General features: G+C 33.7%; 1 protein-coding gene across 1 annotated transcript in view; it reads left to right on the top strand.

Moving 5' to 3' along the window:
• Positions 1-13,463, top strand: part of ADAM28 (ADAM metallopeptidase domain 28) — a 67,050-nt gene extending 53,587 nt beyond the window's left edge. Inside the window, exons 15-24 of the mRNA XM_056118822.1 lie at positions 1,532-1,634; positions 4,387-4,546; positions 5,140-5,220; positions 5,951-6,029; positions 8,746-8,854; positions 9,979-10,054; positions 10,909-10,974; positions 11,460-11,522; positions 12,639-12,701; positions 13,186-13,463. Coding sequence (XP_055974797.1) covers positions 1,532-1,634; positions 4,387-4,546; positions 5,140-5,220; positions 5,951-6,029; positions 8,746-8,854; positions 9,979-10,054; positions 10,909-10,974; positions 11,460-11,522; positions 12,639-12,701; positions 13,186-13,206 — 821 coding nt within the window. The 3' untranslated portion in view covers positions 13,207-13,463. The remainder of the gene's footprint in view (positions 1-1,531; positions 1,635-4,386; positions 4,547-5,139; positions 5,221-5,950; positions 6,030-8,745; positions 8,855-9,978; positions 10,055-10,908; positions 10,975-11,459; positions 11,523-12,638; positions 12,702-13,185) is intronic.
• The last annotated feature ends 669 nt before the right edge of the window (positions 13,464-14,132 follow it).

Below are 14,132 nucleotides of genomic sequence, written 5' to 3' on the forward strand. Positions count from 1 at the left end.
TAGAAAATACCTCACCTTTTCAGAAAAAATTTAGAGAAATTCATTTAAGTCTAAAAGAATGTTCTTCTTCTCTTCTTAACTATTTAACTTTTGGAGTACTTGTTTATGTTATCATTAAAAATTTTTATAATAATCAATTACTGAGAAATTCCTCAAAATTAAGAACAAATTAGAATCTTATCTGTCTGCTGCAATCACTATATTTCTGATATTTTAAAATTTAGTGCCTAGACAATAGAATAATCATATTATAAATTGTATTGTTATAATTATAAGAATTATATTAACTATTATATTGTTAATTGGGAAAAAGGAACAGCATCAGTATTCTATCTAGCATAGACATGGCACAGTGAAGTTTGTCATTAGTAAAATGCTTATTCCTAATTATTCATGCCTGATTAATTATTTCTTCAGTGTATATATCTTATGATAATAAAAAAGTTTCTGAGATAAATAATCAAAATATATGATAATAACTAACATAGTATTCATTGAAGCATGAAATAAATTGATCTGAGCATACAGATTTTAATAAACTCTACAATTTTCTTGTAATGGTGCATTATCTTCAAAATTATTTTGAATTAGTTTTAGCTTAGTTTGTTACTCTTTCAAATACTAGATGTAAACGTTTCTTTCTTGTATACTGATCTTGAAGATGGGGCCATTCAAAACCAGGGTTTTAGACTCAAATAGAAATGGGTATTAAGTTTTATTTTTTTTTCTTTACTGATACAATTGCAATGATAAATTAATGACTAATACTCATGAACCACAAAAAATAAATTATGGTCAATTATATACATGTTTGTACATATACATATATTCAGAACAGACAGGTAGAGAGTTTAATGCAGTTATTTAGGACCACATAGCTAGGTATTACTTAAACTTGAATGTTTAATTACTATGTTCTCTTTATATGGGGATCTGAGATTACATGAATAGTTCAATATGTAATATTTATCAACGTGCCTGGTACAAAATATGTTTGACTAAATAAAGAGGGTAGTATTTACAGTAGCACGTACTAACAGAATAGCATTCCAATATTTCTCTATAGATTATTTAGATGGTCTCCTGATTAAGTCTTTAGATTTACATGATTTTTTTAAACATAAAACATATCATTCAGATATTTCTAAATACTTAGATCATCTTTATTATAAAAATAAAATATTGCCAGCTCTTTTGATGTCAGACAACTATAACTTATATTTTAGAGAATGTGATTAAACTGATACTCTACTTTTTGGGCCAGAGAGATCCTATAGAAGGTAGGGAGCTTGCCTTGCTTGTGGCCAACTCCAGTTCAATCCCTGACTCCACATATGGTTTCCTGAACATTGCAGAAGTGATTCCTGAACATAATTAGGAGTAAATCCTGATTCTGGTTGGATGGTCTTCCACCCCCAAGATAAAATAGTATTTGTCATGCTAATGTATATCTCATTAACCCTTTGTTGTGTCAGATTTTTTATCTTTTTTTATTTTCAATGTGACCCCTGTTTCCATCTCCTGGTCCCAGGAACCCAAGCTGCTGATAAGTCATGTTATAGCAAGAACGAAGTTGGATCAAAGTATGGGTACTGTCGCAAAGTGGGTGACACGTACATTCCCTGTAAATCAAAGTAAGTGACCTTGTGATTTGAATCCTTTTTTTTTTATAAACTAGGGAACTACGACGGTATCTGGGGCGGAGGAGCGATAGCACAGCGGGTAGGGCGTCTGCCTTGCACGCAGCCAACATGGCCGACCCGAGTTCGATTCCTCCGCCCCTCTCGGAGAGCCCGGCAAGCTACTGAGAGTATTCGATATGCCAGACACAGTAACAACAAAGTCTCCAATGGATATGTTACTGGGCCCGCTCGAGCAAATAAACTAGGGAAGTTCTCAGTCACGCATTCTCATTCACTTTGTCAGTTTGCGGTTCTCAGCCTCAAACACACAGTTTATGAAAGTGAATTTAAAAATGAATGTTATTTAGTTAATAAATAATCGTTGTGTGACTGTTAGGTGCCATGTTCTTTATTAGATTGTTAATATGAATAGAAAAGTAAGAGATGACAGCAGTGGGGCATTTGCCTTGTGTGCGGCCAGCTCAGCCGAGCCGGGTTCTATTCCTCTGCCCCTCTTGGAGAGCCTGGCAAGCTACCTAGAGTATCTCACCCACACGGCAAAGCCCGGCAATCTCCCTGTGGCGTATTCGATATGCCGAACACAGTAATAAGTCTCACAATGGAGGCGTTACTGGGCCCGCTCGAGCAAATTGATGAACAACAGGAAGACAGTGTTACAGTGCTACAGATCTTCTAGTGTCACATGTTGGAACTTCAGATGCTCCTAATTCCAGTCATTGTTAAGTGAAATGAGCATTTGAGATGGAGCATGGAACAGTAAATGAGCCTTGTTGGAAATTTGCCTGTAGATATCATATATTCACATCATAATTTAAAAAATTAATTACTATTCTAGGTATAAAATGTTTATCAACTTAAAGGATTGACCAGTGCATTGCAAGTCTTTTTCTATTTAAACTTGTCATGTAATTGGATAAATAAAATTATATAGGAGGAAAAAAGAAAAGAACACATAAATTGAAAATAAAATGCACAATAACATGAGATTTTGGTGAGATTTTCTCTAATTTCTTAATTCTGTGATTTTAAGTTTTTTTTAAAAAATTCAGATGATAAAACTACACATACTCTAAATGTTGCACATGCAAAGTATTATAAACAAAGTTAGGCAAGATCAAAATTTTTCAGTTTTTCTATAAAATGTTAAAAAGTAAAGTAAAGGCCCTCCCATTGATCATCGATTTGCTCGAGCGGGCCCAGTAATGTCTCCATTGGAGACTTTGTTGTTACTGTGTCTGGCATATCGAATACTCTCGGTAGCTTGCCGGGCTCTCCGAGAGGGGCGGAGGAATCGAACTCGGGTCGGCCATGTTGGCTGCGTGCAAGGCAGACGCCCTACCCGCTGTGCTATAAAATGTTATTTTTGAATAATAGATTTTGGCAAATAAATTATATTGGGAATATGAAGTCATCTCTTAATTGTTCTGCTCCTATAAAACAACACATCCTCTACTATTGTCTTTATAGGAAATCAGTGTTGATGCAAAAGAAGGAAAGTCTGTCAAAGTTTATATGTATTTGGCATTGGCATAATGAGAAAGGTCAATATTGAGTTTGAATGGTAGTGAATGGGGAACATATAAGAGTATAGTAATTCAGTTTTTCCTCTGCAGCATATGCAAATACCATTTATTTTTATAACCATTTGTGTGAATACTGGACCCTTCCTGTAGTTAGTGACTTGTACATTTTCTCTTTCCACAGATTGTCCTTATTAGTCATTTCTTAGTGTCTTGCTTAGAAGAGTGTATGTATGAAAGGATTGCCTCTGCCCTAGTCCTTCCTATAAACTCTAATTAAATTGTCAAACACCTTCCCAGGTTTTCATGTCTTTCCTTGTCTCTCAGCCATATATTTTTAAAAAATTTTTATTAGTGAAACACCATGAGGTACAGTTGTAGACTTACAAATTTTTGTGCTTGGGTTTCATTTATACAATGGTCGAGTACCCATCCCTCCACCAGTGCCCATTCTCCACCACAACTGATCCCAGTATCCATCCCACCCCCCATACTCCCATCTCACCCTGCCTCTGGGGCAGGGCATTCCCTTTTGTTCTCTCTCTCCTTTTGCTTTTTAACTGCCTCCAGAAACATTACAAGAATCAGAATCCATCACTTTCTAAGTAATTTTTCTCACTTCTCTTAATTCAGCATGAAGCAAATGACTGCATCTTTATTGGCACCAGCTTTGTTCACCTTTGTTTGGCAGTAAATCAATAGCTTTATTCCATGATGAAGAGCTTTATCTTTATTCTCTAGATATTATATCTAGAAAATGTGAGGTTATTCCCTCCACCTACATTGTGCCTTTCTAATATTCAGAAGGTTTATCCTTAAGAAGGGGAGAATTCTGGGCCACACAGATATTACAGAAATTGTGATCCCTGAGTGATCCCTGAGTAAGGAGTCAGAAGCCTTGAGCACTGCTGTGTGGGGCTCAAAAAACAAACAATCAGATAAAAAAAACCCTAAAAATAAAGGAGGAATTGTTAATAGATATAAAGAATTAATGATTGATATAGGAAATTTTACTACAAGGACAAATATTACTTGTTAAACAGAGCCCGGCAAGCTACCGAGAGTATTCGATATGCCAGACACAGTAACAACAAAGTCTCCAATGGAGACGTTACTGGGCCCGCTCGAGCAAATCGACGATCAACGGGAGGGCCTTTACCTTTTACCTATATGAAACTACCATTTGATTTGTAGTATTTGAACTGCAGCATTTTTTCCCTCAGTGATGCCACGTGTGGGAAGTTGTTCTGTCAAGGTGGATCAGATAATGTGCCTTGGAAAGGAAGAATAGTAACATTCCTGACATGTAAAACATTTGATCCTGATGAAAATAATCAAGAAATAAGCATGGTATCCAATGGAACTAAATGTGGTCATCAGAAGGTAAACAAGCTTGACTTTCACTCAAATTGATCCTTATGGCTTTTTTTTATTTGCTTCTCAAGTTCTCCTTATGATTTGTGGAACACAGATTTCAAAATTTCAGAGATTTATGTGTATGAATTCATTAATTAAATTATTTCAAATAATTTAGCATTATATTTCAAACCTGGGTGAACTTATTTTTTCTTCTGAAGACTGGTAGGATTTTAAAAATAATGCTAATAATAGAGAATGACAACAGCATCTATTTTTACTAAAAGAGAATAATTTTAATATTGCATATGATGTGATATCATGTTTCCCATAATTTTGAAGGGTTCTCAATGGGTACTCTCTGCCACGTGCAAAGTTTAACTTAATGCTAAATTTTAGTCTATAAGCTGAATTGAAAGAATGAAAAAGAAGATATAGTATATTTTTCAAAAAAGTGTAGATCCTATCTTTCTACTTATAAAAGAATGCTGTGATTTTACTAATTAAAAGAGAAATAAAATAATGGCTTATATTAATAATAATACATTCTAAAGAGATAATAGTTTAAAAAGCTTTGGACACTGAACATGATGTCAACTTCTTTTTCATATCAATCTCAGGTTTGCATTAATGCAGAATGTGTGGATATTGAGAGAGCCTACAAGTCAACCAATTGTTCATCTAAGTGCAAGGGGCATGCTGTAAGTTTTCAAAATGTTTCCTTAAGCTTTCTGGCATTATAGGATTTTTAAGCCAGTTTTGATTCTGTTCAAGCTCCAGCACTGAATGATTCAGTTATTGTTTGTCTAACATCTTAGTCATTTGGCTCATTGAAAGCTTTGATCTAGGGACTTAGTGTAGAAATTTCCTATTACTGATTAATGTATCATGTAACTTGTTGCAAAATGGCAGAGCAGGGATTATTCCTTTTTCAAGATGAACTTCGATTTGGTTCAAAATTCTCTGAGAAAGAGAGGAAGAGAGAGAAAGAGTATGTTTATAGAAGTTAAGGCACTTGCCTTGCATGCAACAGGCACAGCATATATAGAGAGAGATATCTATATGTCTACATTTATATCCATATCTATATCTATCTATCTATCTATCTATCTATCTATCTATATCTATATATATATATAGAGAGAGAGAGAGATGCTCACTACCCACCCTCAGCAGCACTGGCCAGGAGTCCGCCCCGAATAAGTCCCCATGAATACTGTGGGATATGCTGGCACACGAAAGAAAGAAAGAAAGAAAGAAAGAAAGAAAGAAAGAAAGAAAGAAAGAAAGAAAGAAAGAAAGAAGAAAGAAAGAAAGAAAGGAAGAAAGAAAAAGAGAGAGAAAAGAGAGAGAAAGAAAGAGAGAAAGAAAAAGATCCTTGGGGTTGATGATCAGTCTATTGTGCAAACTAATGGTGCTTTGTTTCTGCAGGTGTGTGACCATGAGCTCCAGTGTCAGTGTCAGGAGGGATGGGCTCCTCCTGACTGTGATGACTCCTCTATGGTTTTCCGTAGGTAACATTACATGTGCAACTTGAGAAAACTGTTCTCTGCAAAAAGCTTTTTCCCATCATATGATTTTTTTCTTTCTTTTTGGTATTGCTATTCTGTAGAAAATGAATCCACAGTATTAATCTAGGGTCGCTTGAACAACTTTAAATCATATTTCCCTGTCCTTTTGCTTCTACTCTACATACACAAAGATTTCCTCCCTTTTTGTAACCTAATTTTAATTTCACAAATTTTCTTGCTTTGTGGTTGTTGTAGTTTTAGGGTACCTTAAAATTTTAGATATCTGATAAAATGAGACTTTTAAAAAATTCTTTTTGTAGGCACAATTCTATTTTCAGATTTATTTCTTTTTCTCCTTTGTTCAATTAACCTGTTGTTTTATACCATCTCTTGGGTTTTATTCCAGAAGTCCATTCATCTACATTTCGTCAGATGAAGTGATTCTTTGTTGAGTGTGTGATGAATCTGTCTTGAAACAGTTCACATGGATTTATTTGTCTGTGTGTTTGTACTCTGAGTAATTGGCAGGATCTTCTTACAGGTCATTAGCGGGGAAAATAGCCAGAGTCATCACTTCCAATCACCATGATTCTTTGATATAAGGAGAGAGCTCTTCATTGCATGTCCTTATTAAGAGTGCTGTTTTTCCTCATCACACTAGATTCTATTGCTCTCCCTGATCTGTTATGCACACCTAGAATTGACCTCTTGTTCTGCTTCTCAGACTCTTGTCTTCCTTCCATCCTCCCTCCCTCCCTCCCTCCCTCCCTTCCTACCTTTCTCCTTCCTTCCTTCCTTCCTTCCTTCCTTCCTTCCTTCCTTCCTTCCTTCCTTCCTTCCTTCCTTCCTTCCTTCCTTCTCTTTGCAGCATGACTTAATACTGTTAATAATAAGAGTTTCAAGTATATAACTCATTACCAGGAGCCCTATTTAATTGCCTTCAAAATTCTGCAGTCTAGAGATTTCACCTCCTTAAATCTTTAATGGGTCTGTGGGTGAAAGACCATCTTATGTAACCTCTTTATGCTAACCAATGGGTACAGATGATGCCAATGTAAGGTTATGCAATCTCCTGCTAACTTAGTTTTAATGGGGCCCAGGAAATGATTTATTGGGTTTTGCATTTTCTTCTTTTGTAAAATATGTTTCAAGATATTTTTTGCCAATTTTTTAATTAGATTTTTATTCCCAAATCTTATTAAGTTGTATGGTTTTAATATACTCCTGATATATGCTAGTTTTCAGTTATATATATTCAAATAACTTCCCTAATTCTATTTTTTTTTTACTCTTGTGTGTGTATATGTGTGTGTATGTCATTTGATTAATAGAAGCTTGAAACTGTAAGCAATAGATCAGTTACTTTTTTATTGTTATGGTTAACTTCTTTTTGTGTCCCTTTAAAGAAAAAAAGTCCTTATCATGAGTCAATGAGTAGTTTTATATCATTAGCTAAAAATTGCTATTAAAAAACTTTAGATTCCAGAGTTGACAATGTATATATGCAAATGAGAATAGGCATTTTATTGTATGGCATTAAATGGATTTAATTTTCTTACATAGATCAAAATCATATAACAATCACTAATTGGCCCTTACTGATTTTCTTCTGATAATTCTCTTTGCCAAAATCTTAAAATTTTGTTTTGGAATTAGCAATGAAAAGTAAATTTGTTATGTGTCTAAGGGGGCAGGTTGTGATTGGTAGGAAACTGGGGATTTTGGTGAAGGGAAGTTCACACTGGTGGTGCTGGACCACTACATTCTTGAAACAACTGAAATAGTGGTGTAATTCTAAAGTAGTCGTTGAATACTTACATTTTTCATATGAATGTATCTTACTATATCTAAGAATCCCATCTGGAATTTGGTATAGGACATTTTATGGAAGTTATAGATTATTAAACTAAATTTCTATATAAGTCATATTTAACCAAAATTCTAAATCTGATGTATCTACCTCTATTTGCATGTATGTGTGTTCAAACTTTTGAACTTTTCTTGCACTAACACAAAAATTAATTTTATTTTAATTGCCCATTTTGGCATAAAAAAACATTAGTTATTTGTATTGATCTTCAAATATATATCTCTGTTCTCCATGGGTTCAAGTTCTAAGAGAAATTAATATTTATGATAATAAAATAATGAAGTTATATACATTACAGATATTAGGAAGTAAATAAATGTTCCATATAGACCCACAAAAGTTTGTTGAAAACATTTCCAGCATACAGGGTCACATGACTTTTTTCCTATACATAATAATTTTAAAGCAGAACACCAGTAGAACATATAGATATATCTGTGTCAAGTTTCTTATGTCTCAGATATTGATAAGATTCATTTTCTATTTCCTTCCAATGTTGAATTATTAAAATAATTCTCTCTGCTCTGCTAATTTCTTCCTTTATGTTTTATCCAATATCTTAGCTATTTCTTTTTCAAATATTTAAACACCTATAAGAATTATCAGTGGTATTTTTACCTGTGTTATGTTAAATGTTTCATATAAACTTCCTCCTTATTTTTCTATCACATAATCATAAACAATGTATATTTTTATTTTACTGAGTATAAAAGATTTTTTCAGAGAATGAAAAATCTTTTTGGGGAAAGGTAAACAGAATTTGTGCTAAATAAAGATAATGGGACTAGTGAGATAAAATGTGAATTTATCATATCCTCATTAGACCTGGGTTTTCTTTGTTGCAGACTTCTCCATTGTGGTTGGGGTGCTCTTCCCTGTGGCTGTCATATTTGTGGTGGTTGCTATAGTAATCCGACACCAAAATAGCAGAAACAAGCAGAAGAAAGTCCATAGGTAAATGTTCATTTTTCTCTGAAGAATTTTGTTCTTTCTTTTTCTTTCAGTTCAAGAATGTGACCCAAATTATCAAACTTATTGTTGGCTTAGCTCAAATATTCAGAACAAAAGAAAGATGTTTTCCTTAAGGTGTTGAGTATCTCTTTTCCCAGCAAATCTTTCAGAGAAATATCATTTTTATTATTAAATCTTATGCTTAAATGAATAATTAGGGGATGGAGAGACAGTACAGAAGTAAGGTATTTACCTTGTACTCTGCTGACCCAAGTTTTATTCCTGGCACCATATACATTCTCCCAAGTACTGCCAGAGCACAGAGCCAGGGATTAGTGTATTCAGTATTCCCTGAGTACAGCCAGGTATGACCCCAAAACAAAAAATAGCTCATTATTAAAGATTGTTATGTTCTTTATAAACAAGTACTATTCTTGATCTTTTTACATTTATTATCTGATCTAATCCACAAAAATTTCATGAAATTTTAATTATCATTTCTAATTATTAATAAAATGCATTAAATGTTCAACCATAAAGCAATTGAAGTTTAAACAGAAGCTTGGACAAGTTAACAAACATGTTCACAATTTTACAAAGTAAGCAATGGAAACTTGATCAGTTAGTTAGTTGGTCTTCCAAAAATAATCATGACATCTTAGTATCTTTGAAACATTGTTTAATGACATACTTATTTACTCACATGGTCTTTTAATAAACACTGAATGAATAAAATTAATTAATTGAATTATACACATTATATAAAATTTATACTAAACAGATTATTAACAGAATTGAGAAAATAAATTAGTGATGAGGTTTATGAATAACACAAGAAATCCTGAAACAAACCTAGAAAGTAGGTGAAAACCCTGTCAAGGTCAAGGAGGTAGTACATGGGGAAAGGCACTTGCCTTGTCTGTGGCTGACCTGAATTTTCTCTCTAGACCATTATTGTTCCCTCTAGGGATGAGTCTGAGAGCATAGAATCAGGAGTAAGCCCTGACCACTTCAAAAATCAAGACAACTCATGATAAGAGAGCAAAAGGAAGTTGGTACACTTGTAGTGAGTTTTTCTTTCATGGTGAAGGGATTGCAGAAAGTATGTGATTTGTTCTCCTCTACAGGCCCTCATCGGCTCCTGACACCAAGTCACACAAGCAGAAGAAACCACAAACAGAGAAGGTTGCTCAACCCCAAGAGGTGAACCATAGTTTATACTCTTTGATACGAATCCCATTTTATGATTCTCTCACGCATATTCTCCTGATGATTTATCTACTGTTTGTGGTCAGCAGAGTCTCAGAAAAATGTCTACTAATTACTGACTGACATGAACTGACGTGTGGGCTCTAACTAACACATTCAGAAAGTGGTCCATTTGCTTTTGTTAAATGCAAAAAATTCTGTCTAAGATACTGATGTTGACAGAAAAAATAACATGAGAGAGAGCGAGAGAGAGAGAGAGAGAGAACAGGACTGATAAGAGAGTACGGAAGTTAAAGCTTGTGTCTAGCACTGTGTTTGATTAGCCAGGAATGATCCTGAATCAGTAACAAGAAGTCAATCCTGAACACTGTGTGACACAATGTGACTCTTTCCCCAAAGCAAATAAACAAAAACTACAAAGAAAAACAAAGCATAAAAAGAACAAGCATATCAAAGAGAACTAAGATGTAATATTCCAGATCTGTCTTTCACTCTATCACTCACTGTCTGTTGATTTCTTATTCCTTTTGCAAATTTTCTGATTGAGTCAGTAAGCATATTTTATCAACCATAGTGTAGTACATGTAACCTCTAATGCATAACCTTTCTCTGCAATTTTAGAAATTTTGGTTGAAGTTGCTTAGTGATAATGACATTGGTATTAATGTTTTGGGTAAAACTTAACTTGTTTAAAAGCTCTGGCCACAGTGGAATGCAACAGCAAGCTGAGCCACAGTGATTTCCTCTTTGATCTCAATGTCTGCTTAGCTTTATCCTATCAGACTTTGATAGAGCTATTTATTTATTTGGAAGTGAAAATTATTTTAAAAGATTACTTTTCATTTTAGATGAGTCAGATGAAGCCTCAAGAACCTGACCTCCCAGAAGAAGGCGAAGTCCCTCCAGTCTCTTTTGTGAGTTAGCAACTTCTCTTCCATACCACTTCCAGTCCAATCTCAAGGAAGGACTAGGGAAAGATGTAACCCAAAATGCCTAGTAATTATTTTTTGAGTATTAGCATCTGTGTTAACATTAACATGGAGTAAAATTTCTTCTATAACGTTTCAAAAAATATAAACTGTGAGAATGCATTTTTTGTCTGTTATATTCCCAAATCTACATCATAGGTCAGGAAAACTGATAAGTAATTACAAGATTATCTATCTAATTCATAGGTTTACATCTTCAGAGTTGTCTATCAGTATTGGATCATTTCTGAAAATTATGTGTTTACATTGACATGAAAGCCACTGAGCTGATAAGTTTAGATTATTCTCTAAAACCATGAGTAGAGCAGAAATTATCTTTATCTTTTCCTGAAAACTACTTAAGCTTTTCCATTAAACAAAGTTGTTTTTAATTTCTAATGTTTAAATTAAATTATCTATCTTCTTACTAGCTAAGTACAAAGCCGAATTTTCCACCGCCACCGATTCCTACATCTGTATCATCTTCTTTCCTTGTAAGTTCACTGGTCATTTAGAAATATTCTCTTATACCAATTTGAATAGTGTATTGAAAGGATTTTTTCATTATTATATGCTCCCTAAACTAACCTGAGATATCATAGAACTAGGGAAAATGTGGTTAATTATGACCTATAATTTCTATAGGTATTAAGTTTTACAATAAAAATAGTCCCATTGCCATGTATTTGTTATGATATAGAAGAAAAAAATGAAAAGACATTAAATACAGAAACAAAATAAAGAACTCATTAACATTCTACAGATGAGGAAAACTGTCTCCTTGAAAGAGTAACTTGTTAAACAGCTTATTTTTTTTCTTAAAAGTACATTCTTTTTTTTTTTTTTTTTGTGCTTGGGTTTCAGTTATACAATGATCGAGTACCCATCCCACCACCAGTGCCCATTCTCCACCCCCACCAATCCCAGTGTCCCTCCTACCCCTCCCATCCCCCATCCCACCCTGCCTCTGTGGCAGGGCACTCCCTTTTGTTCTATCTCTCCTTTTGGGTGCTTAAACAGCTTATTTTAAAGGATATAAAATTTTATTATAAGCTGTATTTTACTTTCTTACTATAGGTAAAATAAGGTCTACATTAATAATAGTTTTCTGTAGGAGGTATATTATGAAAAGCAGAGCACAAGCAGATAGGATAAAAATGAGTTTTAATTCTCATGAAGTAGAAGACTGAGTGTGTTCTTTCACCAAGTAGTTGCCAAGCATGATGGTTTAGTCTCTTGCACTCTGTGTGGGAAAGTGAGGAATAAGTAGAATTTAAGCTCTGGGTTTTTTATTTCCAAGAATTGCTGCATTTTAGTGAGATACTTTATAAAGACATAGAGCACATAATTCTTCTTATTTTATTTGTTCTATAACAAGTGAATCTAATAAGAACATGGTAAAAGGAAAATTATTTGGGTTAGAGTAGTTAAAGTAGGAAGATCCAGCAAATAAGAGGTTGGAATTTGAACTAAACCCTGAAAGGTTGGGTAGCCTGTGAATGAGGAGGGGGAAAGAAATCATTTAAATCAGGAAACAAGTATTTTTAGATGGCAAATGTGTAGTATTTCTATATTTCTAATAACCTACCAATTTTGTTTTCCTAACATAGCACAGAGACAAAAAGGTGCTTCCATCTGCTGTTTCCAAAGATAAGTCAACATCTACACCAAAGGTATGAGATAGCCAAACTGATGTAGCTAAACATTGATTCTAATGTTAAGAACATAAATTCAATCTCATCTTTCTGGAGGAAATTGTCAAGGGACATGTCTCTATAAATATGGAGAGGCCTTAGGTAGAAAGACATGCTGACCCAGTATTCAGAAATATTCCCTAAGAATCGTGAAATGAAAAAAAATTCTCATAAAATATTCATCCAGTATCTCATAATTTTCCTGATCCCTGGCACTGTCCCTAATTATCTTAATTAACCAGATGGATATTGCTAGCCCTGATTGCTATTGTCTCACCTTCTTTTGTTACTACCCTATGATTCCACTTAACTATGATGTGTGAAATAATTAATCTACTGGGAGTTGTGAAAATCTGACACAAAATCTTGTCTTTAACTTCTCAATAACTTAAAACTATATAATAACTAAACTTTAGGAGAAAATTCATTAAGAGTTTAAGAGTTTTTGTCTTTTTTTTTTCAGGGATCAAATCCAAAAGTCTGAAGCAAGAGATAGACAAGGATTTTTAGGCAAAAAATCAGCTTGGAAGATTAACTTGGACAATCTGGATAAAAATGAAGTTTACTTATTTCCTTATTATTGTTTGTTCTTGATGTCCAAGGAGGTTGACTTCTGTTTATTCATGTTATATATCAAAGAGATTGTACGAAATTTTCAAGAGAGATATATTTTTGAGAATTTGTGCATGAATTTAAAGTCTATTATCCATACTTATGAGAAGAAGGATGGCTTAGTTAATCATTCCCCATTTCATTTTAGCTGTGATGCTGATAAATATTTGTTCAAATGTTTTGAGCACCCTGGTTTTCTCATTTAGTCAAAACAATTAACTTGCTAATGGAAACCAAAAAGAAGAAAACAGAAAACCACAGGGAGCTGGGAGGGAAGGAAGAAAATATGTATTCATCACTAAATGACTAGCAACATCTTAATTTCTTTAACCATAAACTTTTCTTAGAGTTTTCAGTTAGGAATCAAATTGTGTAAAGATTCTGATTGATACAATATACTTTTTCCTATATTATCTTCTGGAATCCTATTAGCTTCATCATGTGAGAAATTGCAATTTTTTAAATTATTATTTTACAAAATTTATAGAAATATGTGTAATTCAGTAAACTAAAATGGGTAGAAATGAATTTTGCTTTTAAATATGGATTAATAGCACAAATCAGAAATTGTAAACTGGTGGTTTGAAGGAAGTGTCTGGACTGCAGATGTATTTTATTTGCCATGGATAATGATTTTGGCCAGATAGTGTTCTTAAATGTTTTGAATTTATTGCCAATGTTTAAGGATTAGAAGATCTTTCATAAACATCCAGATTCCAGCTTTTTAAAAGTAATCAGATGGTTTGTCAACAGTGGAATCATGCTGTTCTTATAGCAGCCGTCAGCCTAATTGACGGG

Source organism: Sorex fumeus, unplaced genomic scaffold (assembly GCF_029834395.1).
Source record: "Sorex fumeus unplaced genomic scaffold, SorFum_2.1 ptg000039l, whole genome shotgun sequence".
NCBI lineage: Eukaryota > Metazoa > Chordata > Mammalia > Eulipotyphla > Soricidae > Sorex > Sorex fumeus.